Source organism: Capsicum annuum, chromosome 7 (assembly GCF_002878395.1).
Source record: "Capsicum annuum cultivar UCD-10X-F1 chromosome 7, UCD10Xv1.1, whole genome shotgun sequence".
Taxonomy (NCBI): domain Eukaryota; kingdom Viridiplantae; phylum Streptophyta; class Magnoliopsida; order Solanales; family Solanaceae; genus Capsicum; species Capsicum annuum.
In genome coordinates this window covers 140,718,451-140,742,561 of record NC_061117.1, presented here as the reverse complement: position 1 = coordinate 140,742,561, position 24,111 = coordinate 140,718,451, and the positions used below count along the sequence as shown (strand labels likewise).

The window sequence follows — 24,111 nt, the reverse complement described above, 5'->3', positions numbered from 1 at the left end:
TTTTTTTTAAAAATAATGTTAGAAATTATTTTTTCACTAATCATTATCACAAATAGCTCATGATGAAATTATTTTTTTTTTTTAACTATTTTCATATATAAAAATAGTATTTAATTATTTATTTTTCTTATAAAATTAGTACGAATTTACCATAAGTAATAATCATAATTTAGGTAATTCTCTTTTATTTTTTGATTGGGCTTTCACAAAATCGCCGCATAAGGGAGTCTTAATTGGCAATGGATTGAAAGTGATAAAATTATATATATATATATATATATATATATATATATATATATATATATATATATATATAGAGAGAGAGAGAGAGAGAGAGAGAGAGAGAGAGAGAAATTTTCAATAACCAAAATAACTACAAATTTAGTCTAAAAATTGCTATTTTACAAAATAAATATACTTAAATAGTGATTCTATAGAAACGACTATCAAAATTTGCTTAAATTAACTAAAGTATATTTTAATACAAGTTAATTTGGTTTAATACTAAACCCAATAAATTAAAATTTCAAAGTTATTGTATATAAGGCTAATAATTTACACTAATTTTTTAATGCTTACTTAATAATATAATCTATACACATGAATTTATTTTTCATATACATTTATTGTTAATTAACGTGATACTCTCTATGTCTTTTATATGATTTGTATGAATATATTAGTTTTATATTTAAGTGTTTTTCATATTACATAAATAAACTAATTTATTTCTTAATTCAAGCATGTTTTCTTTTATAATATCGAAATAATTTTGTTTACTGAATTCCTTGAGCGAGATACACGTGCGAGGCACGTAAGATACACCTAATTATCTAAAAAAATCATTCTAACCTGAGTTACTACTAATAAAACATAATTATGTAATACTTTGATTACTAATTTACCTGCTAGTTATATTACAACAACTTTTAGCAGTTAAAAAACTAGTCTTATTTCGGCTTTAGACAAACGTTACCAAAGGCCAAGCAAATTATTCAGATACCTCTAAGAAACCCATCAAGATTCAAGAATTCCATTCAGATACCTCTAAGAAACCCATCAAGATTCAAGAATTCCATATTCAGGTACCTCTAAATCCTGTTTTTTAATCCTAAATTTCCTAAAGATTGGTACTTTTTTTGTTTAGGGTTTATGATTTTACATTTAGGTAAGTTGATTTAGTTTAATTACCTTAATTTCCTATCTTTTTTTTATTCTAATCTTGATCAATATTGTAGCTTTTTAGTTTGGGGTTTATCATATTATATTCAGGTGAGTTTATTTAGTTTAATTACCTCAATTTTCTATGATTAATCTACATTTTAATATGAACTTCTTGTTCAAGATTGTAACTTTTTTGTTTTGGGGTAAAAGATTTCTATGAGTGGGTGTATATAGCTGAATTTTGACTTTCTATTTGTTGAAACTGGAGGTAAAAGATGTTTTTTCTATTCTTGATATCAAAATACCAAGTTCATGAATTGATTTGTCATAAGTGAAGATGAAAATAGGGAAAGACGGGGGGCTGACAAGACTTAAATTTTGCGGGTCGGGGCTTAAACTGGGAAGGATAGGGCGAGAGAAATTCAATATGTGAAATAATGGGGCAGGGTAAGTACTATTTCTAAACTTTTAATAGAGAATTATAAAACAAAGAGCTACCGTAAAGGCTTAAACTCGTATGATATTTATTTACTTGTGCAGGTGATCATGGATAAAAGCTGGATGCATGAACCAAAGTTCATTAAAAGATATACTGAGTGTGTCCAATCTTTTATGCGTCTTGTTTGATCTCACTTTATTCAAAATATCAAGGTTCGATGTCCATGTACAAACTGCTTAAATTTGTTTTTTTCAAACACAAGAAATAGTGCATGACCACTTATTGCTCAAAGGATTATGAAAAGTTACGTGCACTGGAGACACCATGGGGAACAATCACAAAAGAGAGATAACAATAAAGCAATTTACAGTAAAGATGAAAACAAAGTCCATGATAAGGATGATGGGATTCGTTCTATGTTAGAAGAGGTTGCTGAAGGATCGTTTGCCAATTATTCGGAGGAGACTGGTAATAACGTGTGTAGCAATATGAGTGAGAAAGAAGCTACAACGTTTGACAAATTGTTGAAAGAAGTTGAACGTGAATTGTACCCGGGATGTAAGAAATTTTTGAAGCTTTCATTTCTTGTGAAGTTTCTACACTTGCAAGTATACATTCAATGGAGTAATAAATTATTTGATATGTTGCTGGAGTTGTTAAAAGAGGCATTGCCTACTGACAAGACACTTTCTAAGTCATATTATGATGCTAAAAACATGCTGCAGGGTTTAGGATTAGGATACATTTTGATCCATGCTTGCAAAAATAATTATTTGTTGTACTAGGGTGAACATAAATATAGACAAGAGTGTCCACATTGTGGTACTTCGAAGTGGAAAATTGACAATGGAAGGGATAAAAGGATTCCTCATAAAGTTCTGTTGTATTTTCCATTAAAGACAAGACTTCAAATGTTATTTATGTCTAGTAAAATGAGTGTGGGCATGAGGTGGCATAAAGAGAAACATCTAGATGAGGCGAATGTATTAGGCATCCCGCTAATTCTGAAGCATGGAAAGAGTTTGACAAGAATCATCAGTGGTTTGCGCAAGAACGTCGTAATATTAGACTCGGTTTTGCAACTGATGGTTTTAATCCATATGGTAACATGAGCACATCATATAGTATGTGGCCTGTCATTCTTGTTCCTTATAATCTTCCTCCATGAAAATATTTTAAGGACTCATTTATGATGATGTCATTACTTATTCTTGGTCCTCAAGTACCAGGAAAGGATATTGATATTTATTTGCATCCTTTGGTTGATGAATTGAAAGAGTTATGGAGTAATGGTGTAGAAATATTCAATACATCAACTGAGGAATCCTTCAAAATGCATGCTGCTATTTTATGGACCATAAGTAACTTTCCAGCTTATGGTATGTTTTTAAATTCTCTACTTTTCTAGTTGTCTAATAATCTATACTATTTATGTATTAGACTAGTTGTGTGGTATTGTAAGATGATTTGAAGGAGTCAAACTTTGTAAATATTTTTATGTATTCGACTAATTCTCTTCATAACTTTTTTGTCATTGAGTAAAAAAGATGGGGAATTAAAGTGCGGGGTGTTTTCTTGAAACATTATGGATCTTACTCTTGTAGTGAGTCATTCATCAAGTTCTCTTCATGACTGCTTTCTTCATTTTTTTTAAGTTTTGATAGCATTTCCTTCCAAGTTTAAGTGTATTGTTATATAACCCTTTTTATCACTTGGATCACTAGTATCTTTCAAACTACTCCCTGAAATTCTTTTTTATTTTTCAATTTTAGAGGACAACACTTCTTATAAGAAATAAAGAACATGGAGAGAGAGAAAAGTTATGCAATTATTAAAATTGTATTTTTACATGAAAAAGAGGTGTTCTTTTAGTTGGTTGACAATGAATGAGGAGATTAAATTTTCATTCATTGTTGTAAAGAATCTTGTTTTTCTGTATATGTTATGTTAATGTTCAGGTTATAAACTATTGTTGAACATATAATTTTTTTAATGAATTAGGCAATTTATCTTAATGGAGTACTAAGGTATACGTGGCATGTCCTACTTGCAATAAGGATGCATCTTCACATAGGGTAAGAGGTAAAATTTCTTACACGGGTCATCGTTGGTATCTTGAATCCAGTCACTCTTAGAGAAGAAGTAAGAAATTTGATGGGAAGATAGAAAAAAATGAAGCCAAAAGAGCTCTCAGGTGATGATGCCTTGCAACAATTGAATTTACTCTGTACTTATAACCCAGGAAAACACTTAAAGAATAAAAGAAAGAAACGTCTTCCTGAAGAGTTGAATTGGGTGAGGAGAAGTATTCTATTTGAGCTGCCCTACTGGAAGAACTTGAAGTTGCGACATAATTTAGATGTCATGCACATAGAAAAAATATTTGTAAGGCTATTTTAGGGATATTATTGATTATTGAGGGAAAAACTAAAGATACATATAAAGAAAGACAAGATCTAAAGGATATGAACATAAGAAAAGAACTATGGTTGCACCATGATAGTTCTAATTATACAATGCTTGGTTCTTGTTATAATATGTCAAAAGAAGAGAAAAAGAAGTTTTGGGCATTGTGGAAAAAGAAGTTTTGGGCATTGTTAAAGTCTATTAAATTTCCTGATGACTATGCTTCAAATATCTCAGAGTGTATAACTAGGGACGATGGTAAGATGACCAAAATCAAAAGTCATGACTATCATGTTTTGTTACATCGAGTGATGCCCATTGCTATTCGTGGATTTAAAAATAAAGATTTCTTTAGCATTGATTGAGTTAAGTGATTTTTTTCAACGAGTATGTTGTAAGACATTGAGATGAGATGACTTGGAACAACTAGAAAGGGATATAGTTGTTATATTATGTAATCTTGAGATGATCTGTCCTCACGCTTTTTTGATGTTATGGTACATTTATCTGTGCATTTACCACGAGAGGCAATGTATGGGGGACTAGTACAATATCGTTGGATGTACAAAATTGAGAGGTTCTTGTTCAAGCTTAAGTGTTATGTCTGAAATAAGGCACGACCTGAAGGTTCTATTGTAGAAGACTATATTATTGATGAATGTTTGACAGTTTGTTCTATGTATCTTGATGACATTGACACTAGATTTAATCATAAATATAGAAATGATGATGGATCTAGCAATAATGATAAGCTTATTTTAGATATATTTTCAAAAAATGTTAGACCATATAAATATGGAGATTATGATGCCATACCAAAGAAAGATTTTGACATGGCTCAGTGGTATGTGTTGAATAATTGCGAAGAAGCAGAACCTTTTCTTGACTAAGTAGCTCTTTCATATATATTTACATATATTGATATTTTTATTTAAACCATTTCTAAATAACTTACTTTGTTACATGCAGAAAACATAAAGAAAAACTATTGAAGCAAGGTGTTGTGGATATAGAAGAGAAACACAGAGAACAATTTTATTTATGGTTCAGAAGAAAAGTAAGTGACTTTAAGATAATAATCATGTTGTGTGCTTAAATTTTATCTTGTCGTTCTTTACTAATTAAAAGCAATAATTTTTCCTCATAGATTATGCAGTTATTTAATAGGGAGAAGTCAAGGTCTATCATGAAAGTATATTCTTTGGCTATGGGTCCTGATATGCATGGAACAAAACGTACTGGTTGTATTGTAAATGGTGTTAGGTACCATATTCAACAACGCGATAATTTACATAAAAGTCAAAATTGTGGTATAGTTTTTAGAGGCCTTCATGAAAAAGTGGAGATTGATTTTTATGGTATCATAACTGACATCCTTGAGTTAGAGTATGTTGAGGAAAATCAAGTTTTCCTATTCAAATGCAAGTGGTTTGATCTTCGCAAGAAAATAGGGATGCAAGAAGATAAAAATTTTATGAGCGTCTATGTTAAAAGATTTTGGTATGAACAAGATCCCTTTGTACTAGCTACTCAAGGAAAGCAAGTATTTTATATTGATGACCCAAAACTGGGGGAATATTGGCAAATTGTGCTCAAATTTCAAGGTAGACACATATATGATGTGCCAGAGAAGGAAAACTCATAGGTAGAAATTGATGAGTTGCCTGTTACAAATGTTAAAGTGTATCAAGATACGTCACTTAAAAGTAAATCAATTGTTAATGATACAGTTGATACGTCGAGTCAACTAAATAGAAATGATGTTGAGTCGACTATCATAGATGCAAATGTAATTGAATTGGAGGCTCAAACAGAATATGAAGTTGAAGATTATTATAATGGAGAAGATTCTGACCAAGAGGATAAAACTATGGTTGAGTACATCAGTGACAATGAGGAGAATAAAGGTAATATAATACTACTAATAATGAAGCTGATAGCACAGATGACAACGATGACATTGACTTGTGATGTAACCTCATACTAAGTAAGGTTAGTTACATATATGTTAATGTGTAACTCTCCTAAATTATTTATATCTTGTTTAGTTGATTTTAGGGGGATGAATTTCATAAGTTATTTGCAGACACGCCTATTGAGCTAAATTTCCATGAAGATAAAAAAGAAAATAAAATATTGGTCTTTTGTTTGTTACAAGCCTCCTGCAAGTAAATGATTAGATTGTTTTCCTTGCCCCAAATTTTTTTCTTATTGTTCCAACCTTTGAGCCCATCTCCATAAGTAGCACCATTATGCCAAAGTGAATTCTGACTACATGCTTGGTTTAATTTTAAAAATTGGACAAAGGAAGCTAGAGAGAAGTGACAAGTTAGTAAGCTTTGTTCACCACCTGGATTGACTAAACATAGTAGTCTTCAAAGTGGTTCCTAAACGAATATCCAACTTAATTTTAGAGTATGATATTTGAACTATATTATGACCAATGAGACCGAAGTCTTTGATCTTTCTCTGGAATTATACCTATAAGAATGGAGTTTGCATTTTAGTCCTTTTCGACCTATCACATTTTATGTTGAATCTTGAGCTTGTTGCATCTAATCATGGTCCTTGGAGGATCTATTTCATTCATCCATTAATTTTCTGTTAGTTGGTGGGAAATATTCATATTAGCTGTAGTTGTGACATTGATATGATAGAAATGAAGTACAACGCAAACTTTAGTTTTTGTATTTTCTTGGTGCCATCAATGATATTACTTACTTTATCAAAAGACGAAGTACCACTAAAACTAGTATTTGTATGTTTACTGATAAGCAGATCCCTCCAAGGAAAATTGTAGCATCATACTGGTTCAACCAATTTATTTCATCTAAAAACTTTGTCTCCTGCACTTAGCTTTTCATTCATCAAAGAGAAAACTTTTTTAGTTCAATATATTTTTTCAATGTTGGTCCTCTTTTATGATAGTTCCATCTAATTATTTTAGTTCATATAGTTCAATATATTTTTTCAATGTTGGTCCTCTTTTATGATAGTTCCATCTAATTATTTTAGTTCATATTTTGCTATAATTTGTTCCTCCAAAATTTAGGTGATTCTTGCGAATAATGTAGGCGAAAGCCATTCAAAGACAAACAGGCAGTGTAGTAAATGAACTTACCAAAAATAAATAGATAGACAAATAACTGATAATAGAAGAAAAAGTCAACGAAACCAGGATAAGCACAATCAGAGTTTACTATATAAAGATGTGTCAGTTAATCATGATAAATGGTATGTAGCAAATTTTGGTGTAGCTTTTCTATTGTTCTATGTAGTAACTTATGATGTTGCTCTTTCCTATTTCTTTCTAATATTCCAGTTTGCATGACACCTTCAATATTCAACTTATATTTGATTGAAGAAAAGATATCTTAAGATACATGTGACACTTGCTTATCTGGTGGTTAAACAAATGGAACAAACATTGATATGCTGAGGCTATAAAGGAAGAAGATTTTTAGAACATGGATAATAATACCAAGAGTAATTTAGATATCACTGATATGGTTCTGCCCAAGCAGCTGCATAATAGGATGAACCCCATTATGGTGATATATCTGATTTTGTGGAAGAAAATAATTATGGGTAGGAAGAAGATAATTCTAATCAAATGTTTGAATGTCAAGTAGATGAGGGTACAGAGGAAAACAAGAGTTGATTGGAGAATCTCTAAGTGTCAATCCAAACTCTTAACATAGATTTTGATAAGGTGTATTTAGTCGGGCAATTCAGCAGAGAGATAGAGGCTAAGGGTGCAAGTCAGCAGAAGTGTCTAACTAACATGCAAGTTAACATAGGAAAAAATCCAAAACCAAAATGCCTTTCCGATCCTCATCATTTTTCTGCTCCATCAAAATAATCAACAAAACATCTTCTTACCTAGTTATGTTCTAGTTGACTTCAACTTTTTGGTTATAGGGCTTTCCCATTAACTTTTTGTATGTATTTGCTTTTGGTATGTGATTGAACTTATGACATCACTAGTTGTAAACTACTGTTCAGTTGCCTGTTGTTTTGCTCTTTGGTTTTTGGGGGCTAACAATAACCCATGGAAAAAGAAAGTTTTCTTATCCCTTGATCCTGGAAATTGATTTGGTTCTAATAAAATATGTAGATGTATTTCCTACTTCTTTTCCTTTGCACATTTCCTTATTCCAATTTACCGCATCTACAGGTATTAAGAAATCTGATACTCGGTTAGCTGCACTAAGTCAATGGGATCTAGTTTTTGATAAGCAGATAATGCAGGAGGAGCAACCTCTTCAGGTGTGTTTTTTTGTAAATAAAAATGTCAAAGGCTTTGTTCATCAGATACTTTAAAGTTATAACTAGATCTTTAGAGCAAGTGGCTAGGTGTACAGAGATAATTAACCCCAATACTGAAGATGAAAAATATGTTATAAATGTCAAGCAAATTGCTAAGGTATGTTACATTGTCTTTCACGTATGGTATTGGCTGTATTAATTTCTGTGTGTGTTTGGAAGCAATTTGTCATGTAAGTCTCCGTAAACTAATTCAGAGTTAAGAGGTCTGTGCTTAACCAGTAGTGAGTAGCATATTTTAGTTAACAACAATGCATAAGTAAGAAGTTTGATGTGTCTTGATTTAGAGATCTATCAGTCATTTTCCTTTTCTTTTGAGAACCTACACTAATTTAACAGGATATCTTACCATGTTTGTTTTTAGCCTGGTGTTTGTGCTCTTTGGTTTGCTTTAATTTTTTGGGTGAATGATGTTACATATAATGATGTGATTGGATATGTAAGGAGCAAATTGAGAAGATGCGAGAGGTGATGATGAGTGCTTATTCTTCTACTGAGTTTAAGATTTTCTTTTCCCCCTTTGGTTGGTTGGCCAATTAGGTTTTACTCCTTTTCTTGCTCAATTAACAACAGGCTATTGAGATTCCCATTCTTCACCCTAAAAAATATATCAAACTTGGAATTAATCCCCCTAAGGGTGTTCTCTGCTATGGTCCTCCTGGTACTGGGAAAACATTGCTTGCCCGAGCAGTTGCAAATCGTACAGACGGACCTTCATTTGCGTTCTTGGTAGTGAGCATGTTTAGAAATATATTGGTGAGGGGGTTAGAATGGTTCATGAACTGTTCTAGGTTAGAAGCACTCTAATTCCCAACTTTAACTAGTCTACTGAGAGTATTGACCTGCACCTCTACCATGTTCCCACTTAAATATCGAACTTCGTATCTGTTACAGGGGTCAAACTTGTGAGTTGCACCACCTCACATCCTTACTATTAAACCAAAATCCCATTGTCGAACAATACACTCTTATTATTGAACTCATTTAGGTTCAATTTTAGCATTAATTCATTTGATGTGTAGATGACACGCTCCAAGAGCGCCTGCATTGTGTTTTCCGATGAACTAGATGCAATGGAGATGTATGATTTGATGATGGAGTCGGGGGAGACAATAAAGTTCAATAGATCATGCTTGAAATTGTGAACCGACTAAATGGTTTTGATGCTTGAGGGAATATTTAAGTTCTCATGGCAACCAATAGGTTAGTCTACCTATATGTTGCAGTTATTTTTTTCCATCAGTATGCACATCTACTTTTTTTTTGTTCAGTTGCTTATGTTATTTCAAGTTTTGGTGATTAAAATTTGGAGCTATTTGTCAGCCATATTCATGTTTGGTAGCATAAAATGCTGCTACCAGCTTGTTATCCTCTTGCTCAAGTTATAGCACCATCGTATTGTTTTTCCAGAACTGATACACTTCACCAGCTTTATTACTGGACGATTGGATAGGAAAGCACAAGTAGAGTGGAGTGCACTCCCAGGCGAGGATATCCTGGCACCATCTTAATTATAAAGCCTGTCCAGTCTCTTGCTTCACGCTATGGTATCTTACTTTCTTTGTATAAATATGGAGAACTAGAGAAACTTTTATCAATTGGAAAACATAACTAGAAGAGGATATGAAGATGATCCAATTTCAAGACAACAAGAATCACATTGTCGAGGGGCTTGCAGCAAATGACCTCGAATGTAATGATCTAAGATCAATCTGTCACACTGACACAATGGTGTTGATTAATTACATAGAAGAAATTGTTATCTTTGCTATATCATATCGTTTAATGAATAACAAGGATTGAAAATATCGAAATGGGAAGCTCCTCATATCATCTAACAGGTAGATGCCAAGTTTTTATTTTTAATTAACTTACTTTTCCTTTTGCGTACTTTATGTTTCATGCACTTACTATGCTGCTCCTAGTGCAGTTTGTCCCATAGATTAAGTGTATTCCAGTATGGAAAAAGTGGTTGTAGGGACTCCCTCAAAATGGTGGCAAATACTGAATCCAAGGTTTTTTTTTTGTATTTTACTGTTTCTATTAAAACTTGAGGAATTATCTGAGATGGGATTAATTTTGTTATCTTTTCAATCTAAAATAGGATTGTTCGGCGGATGATATTGGATTAAAGCCTAAAACTAGGTCATTCAGATGAGAAAGAAGAAGCCAAGAAGAAAGAGTAATTTTGCTTTGAGGCCTCTAAACATGGAAGACATGAGATAGACAAAGAATCAGGTAACCCAGTCCTTGTATAGTCAGTCCACTGAGTATTTGTAAAACACAAAGATTCTGAACCATGTCATAACTATATTCCTGTTCGCATTTGATTGGTCCATATGAAGCACTTAGTTCTTTCTTTAGTTTATTTTCGTCCTACATCTAATTTCATAGCTGCTCTTTGTCCATATTGGATCAAAAATTGCAATTTTTGGTACACAAACATTCTTTGATAGACTATCTTTATAAGGATTTACAGACAAGACCCTGTTATGCTGGTTATTCCTCTCATTACTTCTCTCCTCCTTCGTTCTTCTAAACGATCCTTATTTTGACCAGTCGAGACTGACTAATTTTTTATTGGAGAAAGAAAGCTCAGAGAGTCATGTCTAAAGCTAAAAATCAATTAGATTAGTGGAACTTCTGAATTTCTATGCTGAAAGTCTTTATTTATGCCAGGCCGACCTATCATTTAGCTAGGTATCATAATTGTGACGTCTCTTATATAAAGAGTACAAAAAGTTTGGAAATGGAATCGAAAAACCTAGACTACTATGTATGATGAAAAAGTAGCAAGTGTCTTTCCTCAAATCCAAGACCCACTAATATACACGAAAATCGTGTTTCGAGATGAGTTTAAACTACAAATCATTAGCAAAATTGGATTCTTAACAAACTTTTGTAGCTTCTAGCTATTAATGTGATAGGTTACTGTAAACGAGATTAGACATATGACTATGGTCAAGGGGCCAATTGATGTTCAGAACCCACTTTTCACAATGAAAGGAGACCTTAAACAATAATATTGTGAAAGTTTTATAGCATTGTACAGTCTGTAGGAACTGCAGCGGCATCGAAAATTCTATCAACTTGAGGGACAGAATAGAGAAATTACATTGCACCAGCCACCTTGATTTGCCTTCATATACAAGGTGACCCGGGATTATGTTGATTCAGTGGATGAGTTAATGCAGCTACTGGCAGATGAGGTAATACTATTAGGTTACAGTTGCAGAGAAGAATGGATCTCAGCTATGGTCACTTCACTATCGAGAAAAAACCTGATGTTACATATAATTATGTAGGAGGATGTAAAGAGCAAATTATGAAGATGCGAGAGGTGCTGATGAGTGCTTATTATTCTGTTGTGTTTTAGATTTTCTTTTTCCCCCTTGGTTGGTTGACAAATTTGGTTGTGCTCCTTTTCTTTCTCAATTTGTAAAACTTGGAATTGATCCCCCTAAGGATGTTCTCTGCTATGGTCCTCCTGGTATTGGGAAAACATTGCTTGCCAGAGTAGTTGCAAATCATACAGATGCATGCTTCAACCGCGTTATTGGTAGTGAGCTTGTTCAGAAATATCTTGTAAAGGGGGCTAGAATGGTTTGTGAACTATTCCAGGTTAGAAGCACTCTAATTCCCAACTCCAATTGGTCCACTGAGAGTGTTGACATACCATGTTCCCACTTAAATATCGGACTTTGTATATGTTACAAGATTCAAACTCATGAGCTATGCCACCTCACGTCCTTACTATTGAACTAAAATCCCACTGTTGGATAATACATACTTATTTTTGGACTCATTTAGGTTCAAATTTAGCATTGATTCATTTGATATGAAAGATGGCACACTCCAAGAATGGTTGCATTGTGTTTTTCGATGAAGTAGATTTCATTTGAGGTGCACAATTTGATGATGGAGTCGAGGAAGACAATGAAGTTCAACGGACCATGCTTGAAATTGTGAACCGGCTAGATGGTTTTGATGCTCGAGGGAGTATTTAAGTTCTCATGGCAACCAATAGGTTAGTTTGCCTATATGCTGCAGTTATTTTTTCCATCAGTATGCACATCTACTTTTTCTTGTTCAGTTGCTTATGTTATTTCATGTTTTGGTGATTAAAATCTGGAGCTATTTGTCAACCATATATTCATGTTTGGTAATATAAAATGCTGCTACCATCTTGTTATCATGTTGCTCAAGTTATAGCTCCATCCTATTATTTTGCAGACCTGATGCACTTGATCCAATTTTATTTACGTCCTGGACGATTGGATTGGAAAGTTGAATTTAGCCTGCCTGACCTGTAGCGTAGCACAGATATTTAAGATTCATACACGGAGAATAAACTGTGAGAGGGATATCCGATTTGAACTCTTGGCCCGCCTCTGTACCAACTCTACAGGTAAAAACATAAGTAGCATGTCAGACATTACAAAATAAACAATAATACAGCTGCCATATTGACATTCTACATAGTGACATTAAATGGGTCCGGATAAGAATGCATATACATGATTTGTATAGACCAACTCCAGTTAGTTTGGGAGTGAGGTTTAGTTAATATATTGTCTGATACTGTCTAGAAGAATGTGAAGTGTTCAATGTTCTAGTTTTGTTTAATTTTGCTTTTAAAGTTTTAGCTGTCTGCATCCTTTGTAAAACTTATGGATTTTTCTGTGAATGGTAAACTGACGGGATACCTTTCTTATCACAGGCAGAAGGAACAATGAATGAAGCTACAATTCATTATGTGACTAATGCCTTAGAGCTAAACTCAGTATGTTAAGTTCAAAACTTGTTCTTGTACTATTGTATATGCCATTTTGTCCATGCGTTGACAAAAGACTTTAGTTGTATGTGCATTTGAGATATAACATAGTTAAAGTTGCAGAGAACACTGAATATTTCTTTTTTGTATAATTTAATGGTACTTGTTGACTTCTTTATCAGTGCATAATGCACCTTGGAGATACCGCATCAAAGTAATAAATGTCAGAAGCATGCTTTAGGATCCATACGGATTTCCTAGATTCACTATGCAATATAGTGGACCATCTTGTACTGTCTTTTTGTGTTTGGAGCTTCTCTAGAAATGATAGTAGTAGTCTATCTAAATGAACCATATCTTTTTATAATACGTCTAGAGGGAAAAAAAGTTCTCATTTCTTTGTCAAAAGTTGCTGAATAAAATTATTTGTGAAAAAAGGTTGTTATAAAGTACTTATCTCATTTTAGTTTTCAAAATATTCTATAGAAAATCTGGCATTATGAAGGTTATCCTTTGAAGTTGTTGTTCCCCTAGCATAGAAACTACATACAGTCCAAAAAGTGTAAGAATTTCATTGAAAACATAGATCAAGCGTATAAAAGTGAAAGGTAAAGTTACCATATATTTCCATCAGAATTTAAATCTGAGTACCTTATTTCTGCTTACTACCTTCAGTTTATATTAGTATCCCTAGTGGCATGGATATTAGGATCTCATTGTGGAGTAGAGAGCCAGAAAGGATATATGTGTGTCTAGGATCTTTGTCATATAATTTTGAAGCTAGCAAGATTTGGATGGTCAGGCACATCTTGGTTTTATGTTATCAAATGTGTTTCTAGAACACATGACGATTGTCTATTTTACAAGTGTAACGAGGGCATATCCTATTTGGACTCCTGCCTGTCACATTGTCCCATAAGGCTTCAATGTACAATTCTTTTACAGTAATTATGAATTCTTTTTATCTGGTTATATAGTATAAGCCCATAGAAAACCAATGAGGTGAGATCTAATTGTAAGGGAGAATTCCATTGTTGTCCAAAATCAGGAGAAATTATCTTTCTGTTTGATAAATTAAAAAAGGGAGAGAATCGGTATGTGGTGAATTATGTGATAACACCTATATAACTAACTCGGAGAAAAATTTCCTCTATACTTAGTGTTACAAATGAATATAAGAAACATTTAAGTTCAATATAAGGCATTGAAAAACCAAGAAATGAAACATGGTATATCCTTGGTTCAGTGTTAACCTCTCTTTTATTATTTGATGTAGTTAACAAAGAAAACGACGATTCAAGCTACAGGGGTGGCTTCCAATTTGGTTGAAACAATACAAGGTTTAGGCTTCAAGTTACAAACATTGAATCTAAGCGCTACCAAGATGAAGAAAATACCAGTTAATGAGTGGCTTTTGGAGTTCAGAGATTTGATAGGCTGATATCTTTATGAGCATCTTAAGATAATTATATTTCTCTTCTTGGGTGCGGGTAGTTCAGTAGGTTTATATTCGTAACATTTTTTGTATTATCCAGTTCTTTGATCTGTTTTTTCCTTAGCAGATGCTCCATTTCACAACCTGTAAAAGAGTACTTATGAGTTCTAATGAGCAGCAGAATCAATTTATTTAGTTGAAAGTTTGTTATTCATGTAGTGGGAATAATGTCAATATACAAGGGTATACAAACAAGATAAACTTATGACATTACTTTGTGTTGTAAAGGAAACGATAAAAATAGTAAATTGGTATCTTTGGTAACTAAATCATTCTCAATAGTTAATGAATCTATGACATTGATCGATTTGTGAGACCACAAAGATAGATCAGTAAACAGTCTTGCTTAATCTTTGATATTAAGAATAGTCAGCTTCTACCACTTGGCAATTTTTTGCTAGTTAATCAAGCGTTTTATTATAATGCAACTATTGAAAAGGACAAGAAGAACTTTTTAGGAATGGTCTATTTCTAATGCCAACGATTCAATTTATTAAACAATAGTAAATGGCATGCGTTTTCCTATAAATAGCTTGTTTGAGAACCTGAAACATGTAGATTTCGAACAACTATCTTAATTTCCTTCAAATAGACAAAGATGGCTCTCCAAAGGTTGGTTTTTATTAGAGGAAGAAAGTTTAGAAAGACATGGTTGAAGCTAAAACTCAATTAGATCGCTGGAACTTCTGAATTTTCATACCGAAAGTCTTCGTTTCTTCAAGGCCTACCTAGAATGTTTCCCATATGAGACAATATTAACACATTTACTTATTCATTCATTAAGTCCACTTTAAACTTCACCTTCACACAATTAGATCGAGTCTTGTTTTCTATAGCTATATCGATATACATTTTCTATAATCATAAACAAGAATAGACAAAGATTAATTTATATTTAGCTACGAAATTTTTTTTTGTACCAAATAGTTAAATTATTCAGCTACAAATTTGAAATAAGCACTATTAAATAATGTCATATTTTGTGATAAAATTATGTTGTCACTTAATCATAGGTTGATTAGAGACAAGTAAAATGATCGTCACTAATTGTTTATAGTACTAGTGACAAAAACTGTGATCACAATTAAATATCAAATTTTGTTGTTAAAAATTACAATATTTAACCACACACTCTAATTTGTCGCTATTGCAATAACTTATTTTTTTGACTAAATGTTTTGGTGTCTAAAATTGTAACTAATTCAAGACAAATAATAGTTTGCCATAAATTGGATACGTTATTAGCAACAAAAAAGGGTGTCACCGAAAACTTAAAATTCATCACTAATGGTACGTAATAAATGGCGCCAAAATATTTTTTGGTGAAAAACTTTAGAGGACAAAACTTTGCTACAAAATTTTATGTTTCGTCACTAAGTATATACTTCATGTATTTAGATACGAAATGTAATTATCGTTATGAAAAGTCAATAATTAGTGACGAATTTCATCTTGTAGCTAATAATTTTGTAGCTATATATCAATTTTATTGTAGTGAATCAATTTAGATCTAAGGTTATAGATAATTCTTTATATTTTTACTTAAGGTATATTGTGATGAGTTTCAAAATTTCCATCACCATATTAGTTTTACCTATTGTTGAAATTGGGGAATAAATACATATTTAAGCTGATATTTATATACTCATCATACTTGCATTGTGAAAGTGTTTAAAAGTTATTTTGGCTTAGAAGCACTTCAATAATTAAAAAGCAATTCTATAATACTAAAATGATGCAACGAAAAGATTTCTCAAACATTGCTTGATATAAATCCCCCATTCAGATTGTAAGATGTGTATTTATAATATGATGTCATTGTGGTCATAAACAAATTAAGCAGCTTAAAATAAATGAATCAGACGTCAATAGAAAGTGAATAGGAATATCACAGCATGAAAAGTCACAGGGCACCAAAAATTATAAAGGCATCCACAATATTCAAGCTAAAAGCCAAACACCATAAAGAATGACAACGGCCAAATATGCTAACGTATCGGCCATATCCAATGTCTCTTCTTTAACAAATTTACACTCTTCACCACTTCCACATCTTCTTGAAATTGCGTCATCACTCAATTCTCTTTGAACCTTTCTTTCCTCCGGTGCGTTGTCACAATCTCAATTATATGAGATTTTAAAAAGTAGCAGATGAATTTTATTTCTTTTTAATAAAAAATATATGGGAGTTCAAACAATGAAAATTCTAAACAATATATAATTGAAGAAATAGCCTTAACTTTGATGATGAAGGAAAAAAGACTCATAATGCCTCTATTTATAGGACAACAATATGGACTATCAAGTGATATTATAATAGGAGTATTAATATAATTTAGGAGTTATGACCATCAAAAGTTATAAGAGTAATGAAAATAAAGATCATTAAGTTTTATATTAAAGAATAATAGTAATTGATACATTCATTTTAATTATTAAACAAATTAATTAATTCGTGAAAAGAATAGAGGAAAAAAATAAAAAAAAATAAGATAAATAAAAATGAAAGTCATAAATAGGTGCCACATTACCTTCTCTATGTTCCTCCTTTATTATTATATATAGATTGATAAGGAACTTTTGACTTGATATTAAGATAATAGTTTTTCATATGTTCATCTTTTAGTGATCTCAATTTTTTTACCACTAATTAAAAAATCAAAACATATTTTCATACTCTTCGAATGGTTTAGATCTATTTTGAAGTTTTTATTTTCCTTTTTATTGAAAAAAAGTTACTTTTTTGCATTAAAATACTCATTTTTTTTTAAAGAGAAAACAATCCATATAACCTACTACGTACTTCGTTTGTTTCTTTTTATTTGGTAACATTTTTTTTCCGTTCAAGATATGAATGACACGTTTCAAAATTTTTAAAATAATAATTTAAACCTTTTATATATATATATATATATATACTAAATAGTAAGAAAGTCTTGCCTATAGACTTGCCAAGTGTCAGCATAGAAAGTTGACATGTGTTAGTTTATAGGCCAGTTTAGTTAAAGTTAGGTATTAATTACTTATTAGTTATTTTGTTCAATTTAAATTATGAAATAGTTAAATATTTATATTTATTAAGAAAATGTTTTAATAGTTATCAAATGATTATTAGCAATAAAAAATCCAATTTTTATATAGATTTCAAATTTAGCAGAAAGTTTAATAATTACATAATCAAAAAAATATGTCCAATTTTAAAAACAAATGCAAATGTTTTTACATAAAATTATTAATCTGGATTTTGGATTCTAATTTGAACGGGTTATAAATTCTTATTTTGGATTCTAATTATGTAATACAGTTTCTTTATTTTAGAATTCATGTATATAAATTTAAATGTGAATTGAAAGATAAATTTAATATATAAATACAAGACTTTTTAAATTTAAGTAAAAATTATTTGTTGTTTTTAAATTTAAATTTTAATGTATAAATTTAAATTTGTTAAAATACCTGTGTATTTTAATGTCTTCTATTGCGAATAGGGAAGTTACCTACATTTAAATGTTAAAATGAAATATTCTACTTTTAGTTGCTGTCATATTTTAACAAATCAAACCTATGAAAAATATTAAAATATGAAACTTTCAGAATTTGAAATGCAGTAATAGCAATAACATTTCTCAATATTATGCTAATGAAAGGTAAGACTTCCGAAGAAGATACATTTGAAATTCAAGTGAATTTTTTTTATTTTTAAAAAGTACTATCTAAACTGTCCCATTGTTTAATTAATTAATGATTCGATAGTAATTTACTTTAATTTTTATTTTTTTTAAAATCAAAAAAATACAAAAATATAGTTTAAAAAATTATATATACCTACACGTTGTTGGGTTTGAAATCGAGAGGATGTCATGCGGAAGTTTTAAGTTTGCAAACCAGGACAGTGATAATTCAGATGACAAATAAAAATATGATAAAAGATATATTATTAATATGATTCAGTCAAACGACCTACATATGAAAAACTAATAATGAAAAACATAAAATCTATTGGGAGAAAATATTCCCCTAAAAAACTCTTAAACGACTACATTATGGATGCTACTATGTTATGATTTGAAAAAGAGAGGTCTTCTATTTATAGATGTCCAAAACATTTCCTCCAAGAAAGAGGTTTGTCAAATATGGAAAAGTTTTATACTTTTCTTTTAGGAAAAGTAGAAGTAATTATGGTATTTCTTTTATTTTCCTTGTAAGAAAATTAAAACTTAAACTTGGTAAGAAAATCAGGGCAAAATCCTAACAAATCTCCGCTTTTTGGTTTAATTTTCTTGACATAATTTGATCCACCTTATTCGCATGCATGATCTTCGTTCTTTACATAATCTTCATCACTGCTGCTAGTTATGGTTAAAAATAAGATTTAAAATATTATGGTTAAAAGAGGGTTAAAAATAAATATTTTATTTTTATTTTTAAAGATGCAGCAACAGGAATGTTAAAATATGTTTAAAACTTCTTCTCCATATGTAGTTGGACAAAAAACTTCATTATTATCAAATTGATTAGAACCGCCTTGAAATTGTCTTCAACCTCATTTCACCAAATCACTAGATCTTTGAACCATAGGCTCTGATACTACTTGTTGGGTTTGAAATAGAGAGGGTGTCATGCGGAATCTTAAAGTTTGCAAATCAGGACAATGATAATTCAGATGACAAATAAAATATAATAAAAAGACATATTATTAATATGATTCAGTCAAACAACCTACATATGAAAAATTGATAATAAAAAACATAAAACCGATTGGGAGAAAATCGCCCTCTAAAAAAAACTCTTAAACGACTACATTGTGGATGCTACTATGTTATGATATAAAAAGTAGAAGTCTTCTACATATAGATGTCTAAAACATTTTATCCAAGAAAGAGGTTTACCAAATATGAAAAAGTTTTATATTTTCCTTTTAGGAAAAATAAAAGTAATTATGGTATTACTTTTATTTTCCTTCTAAGAAAATTAAAACTTAAACTTGGTAAGAAAATTAGGAAAAAATCCTAACACACGTCCCTTCCCCATTACCCCAACTAAATTACAAACACACTTACACAGTTATTTATAAACATAAAATGTTACTACAAATCGTCCTATATAATAAGTCACAATAAGCAGGTGAAGCAAGGTACTCATAGTCGACATGCCTGCTTCAGCTGCTTCAATCGTGATTTTACTATATTACTCTAATTAATTATTATAAGTCATTTACGTATTAAAAAATTTAATAAAAATTGTAAAATAGACATTTTTGACGTTATTGCTTCGATTGTTTCAACAATGATTTTACTATATCACTCATAATTAATTATTATAATTCATTTAAGTATTAAAAAATAATAATATTTAATAAAAAATAAAATAGACATAAAATAATAAATTATTTTTTGTTGTTTTAAATTAACTTGACATCTTATATGAGACCACTTACAAAAATTTCACAAGTATTTGTTATAATGATTTTACTATGTCACTTCTAATTAGTATAATAGAAGAAAAAATATTATAAATCACAATAATTAAAAAATTGTTATAAAGCAAGAAAGAATAAAGAACAAGAGTAGAGAGAGAAGAGAGAGTAATTGTTATTTCTTCTCTTGAGAATGAGAGATTATATAATTGAGAATACAATGAACAAAACCCCTCTATTTATAGAGAAAAATATTCCTAGTTTATGACTAAAATACAGATACTTCAAATTCTGATAGATATCAACTAGATCTTGATAGATCTTATTAGATCTTGATAGATCTTATCTATATTCTTGACAGACATTTACTATAATATAAATACATTTATAACACTCCCCTTTGAATGTCTAGATAGATAATGTGACTCGTTAAAACCTTACTAGAAAAAACCCAGTGGGAAAAAAATCTAATAAAGGAAAAAGAGTACACATCTCTAACAATACACATATAGGTTGCCTCATTAAAAACCTTACAAGGAAAACCCGGTGGGACGAAACCTTGAAAGAAAAAAAGAGTACAACGTGTATTTGCTTCCCCTAATGAGAACATCCTTGAACTTTTGCATCCCGATCTTGTGTACCATCTTCTTAAAAATTATAATTGGAAAAGACTTGGTGAATAAATCAGCCACATTTTCACTTGAATGAATCTGTTGCACGTTGATATCACCATTTTTTTGTAGCTCATGTATGTATAAAAGTTTTGATGAAGTGTACTTCGTTCTATCTCATTTTATGAATCCTCCATTCAGATGTGCTATGCATGATGCATTATCTCCGTATAAAATTGTGGGTAGGTTGTCATATTTCACACTATATTTTTCTCGAACGAGATGTATCAAGGACCTCAACCATACATTTTCTCGGCTTGCTTCATGAATAGCTATTATCTCAGCATGATTGGATGAAGTGGCTACGATAGACTGCTTTGTATATCTCCAAGATATTGCAGTATCCCCATATGTGAACACATTAAATATTTGAGACCGAGATTTATGCGGGTTAGATGAGTACCCAACATCAGCATGACCAGTAAGATCGAGACTGCAACCTTTAGAATAAAATCATATGTTTGATCTCATTTCGATGTCTCCTAATAGGAGCAGAACTATATCTTGCTAACAAATTAACTGAAAATGCTATATCAGGCCTTGTAGTATTTGCAAGATATATTAGTACACCAATTGGACTAAGATATGATACTTCAGGACCAATCCAATTCGGTATGTTTCACATTTCAGCTAATAATCTGATTGCTTTTGAAAACTCTTCAAGAGTTTTAATGATTTTCAAGCTATAAGCTTATACAATATAAGGATTCTAAATAAGTTTCTCAGAAACTTTTATATGCTTCAAACATTTTGAATCCTTAGAAAGTTTCATATGAATTTTGTCCAAGTGTCAATATTCAACATGTCATATGTGACATCTTCAAGTGTTTGGACTGCAAATCAAATAAGTTTTACACTTACCAAGATGCATCCTTTCATTTCACTTGATAAATATTTCTACGTCAGCATGCTTAAATAAACGTAGAATTTAGATCTCCGTAATCTTTTACAATATTGTGCCAATATCGTATCAAAGATATCGTTAATGATAAATCATTTTGTATCGGTTCACAATGCGACATAACATTTTGAGATCTCATCACTACATTATTTTCAGGTACCTAAATCTCTCATAAGGTTTCATGAAGTGTTGTGTCGTAGGTTCTTCAAGAGCATATTGTCTTCTTATCATGATTATTTGCTCTTTATCCTTTTCAAGGATTATTTTATTTAGAACCGATTGGTCTATCATGCTTCACGCATGCATAGACTTTATTCTTTAAGGACACAAAATAGGAGCACTTGCAGTTAAAAATGAGATGCTTTCGATATTTGACTTGAATTATCTTTTGAATGAGGATCTGATGATAATTCCTAATATATTTCATAGTTTCTTATAATCTCCCTCTTATGTTAGGAAAACTAACATACATCCTCCATCTTCTTTGAGGAATCCATCTTTGTGCATCATGGTATATTTATTAATCGTATACCGTGCATCAAAATTATTTGATGGAATAGTTGGTTATTGACCTTAAACTAATTGAGAGGGAAGAAATAATCATAATATATTGGTCTAATGCATACAAGTGCTATTGTATGCAACATATCATATTTCATACCAATACATGAAACTTTGTTCTCATTAGTAATGGTTCAGTTATTTATGGAAGGCATTCAATGCTAAACCATCATCATCAAGATGAATTATCTTGATTACACAATCTAAAAATTATGCTCAATTTATATTGAATAGGTAACTTTATGAATGTCAAACGTAGGTTGACCATGAATGTACATGTGATTATCTTATTGATGCATCTTTTCAACATATCACATGATAGGTGAATAGGCCCTTATTCACCTTTTATTCTTTTCAAATTTTGAGGGATCCAATTCCAAAATTAGTTGGTCCAACCAACTTATCATAAGAACGAGCAACATTGAAGTTCATGAAGAATTTTCTAATTCTTCAATATATGTTCAATACTCAGTATGCACATCTTCGGGATATCACAATCGTTCATGTCAACTTATGAACTTTTAATCTAGTAAACTTCAAGTTTACCATGATATGTGTTTTTGCTTTAGTAAATTTCAGATTTACTATTATATGAATAAATTTCAGATTTAATACTTCAGAAGTAGATTTCAAAATTATTCAACCTCTTTCGGAGGTGAGTTGTGATACAATCACAATCAAGTGCACGTTTGCATTAATAAGTTTATCATTTCCCAGGAATTGAATATAATTGTGCCTTAAGCCTATCAAATTATGATAGCTTATAACCTCTTTCAAGATTTTGCTACTTCAGAAGCAAATCTAAGCATACATATGAAGTAGAGAATTCTTCTCTAGTATATCTTATAATCGTATAAGCGTGTGAAAATATCATCACTTTTGATGATCATTATCATATTGTCCCTCCACGCGTATATTCGTGCATTTAATCACTTGTCTTCTTTCGAACATATTATGCACTGCTACCAAATACACCTCAAGAATGAAGTAAGTTGTCATATTTCAGACTTATCATATATTGCTACCACATTCACTTCATGGAGTGGAGCATATTCAATGGGTTGAATTTCATGACTTTTCATTAAACACCCATTATTTTGCCTTAGCCATCATAATATCATCAATATGGTGTATTGATATCCAAACTCAACATGTTATCCATATAAAGGCGTCTTAGGCATGAATCGATGGAACTTGAACCCAACATATTATCATCCATTTTGATAATATTATTTTTGAGGAATAAATTTAAAATATAAATGGTTCCAAATCAATTATTTTTCCTCAAATCCAATAATAATTATATTAATAGTAGAAAAAGAAAGATATCATAAAAATTACTAACCTTGAAATCCTTCAGATTTATAATCTCACCTTGTTTGGCAGAGTCTTGTGCTGATAACATGTTATAAAGAAAGAAAGAATAAAGAACAAGAGTAGAGAGAAAAGAGAGAGTAATTCTTATTTCTTCTCTTGAGGATGGGAGATTATATGATTGAGAATACAATGAACAAAACCCCTCTATTTATAGGGGAAAATATTCCTAGTTTCTGACTAAAATACAGATACTTTAAATCCTGATAGATATCAACTAGATCTTGATATATCTTATCTATATTCTTGATAGACATTCACTATAATATAAATATATTTATAACAAAAATTAAATTATTGTAAATATATAATTGACTATCAATACCACAAAAGTTTGAACAACTAAAACTATTATTATACAAATTTTATCAATCTAAATATAATAATATATGTCTAACTTAGAATTTATCAACCAAACAAATGAAGGTTTTAATTAAATGATAGAATTATACGTAACGTAGAATTTTTAAGGATCAACATTGGGTCGTGCGTAACACTGCGTAAGCCGACTAGTTTCTAAAAGTATGAAACCTTTTATTTCTTTCTGTTTTATTGCACTTTTCAATACATTTCTATATTAATTT

The 24,111-nt window shown here is 30.9% G+C and overlaps 1 protein-coding gene and 1 pseudogene across 1 annotated transcript; both read left to right on the top strand.

Annotated features, from left to right (window-relative positions):
- The first annotated feature begins 1,899 nt into the window (after positions 1-1,899).
- Positions 1,900-9,480, top strand: LOC124885233 (26S proteasome regulatory subunit 8-like). Its single transcript, XM_047394030.1, has 5 exons — positions 1,900-2,329; positions 5,740-5,916; positions 8,187-8,278; positions 8,909-9,064; positions 9,358-9,480. Exons 1-5 carry the CDS (start codon positions 1,900-1,902, stop codon positions 9,478-9,480), a joined length of 978 nt encoding a protein of 325 aa, XP_047249986.1.
- Positions 9,481-11,576: 2,096 nt separating this feature from the next.
- The window catches only part of LOC107876557, a 54,108-nt pseudogene continuing 41,573 nt past the window's right edge, over positions 11,577-24,111 (top strand).

Bases quoted from the DNA above. Each gene is read 5' to 3' on its own strand.
- LOC124885233 (XM_047394030.1), top strand. From the start codon at position 1,900: ATGAAAAGTTACGTGCACTGGAGACACCATGGGGAACAATCACAAAAG. The intron at 8,279-8,908 runs GTGTGTTTTTTT...AATTAACAACAG, and splicing joins AGGAGGAGCAACCTCTTCAG to GCTATTGAGATTCCCATTCT. The intron at 9,065-9,357 runs GTAGTGAGCATG...TTTGATGTGTAG, and splicing joins GACCTTCATTTGCGTTCTTG to ATGACACGCTCCAAGAGCGC.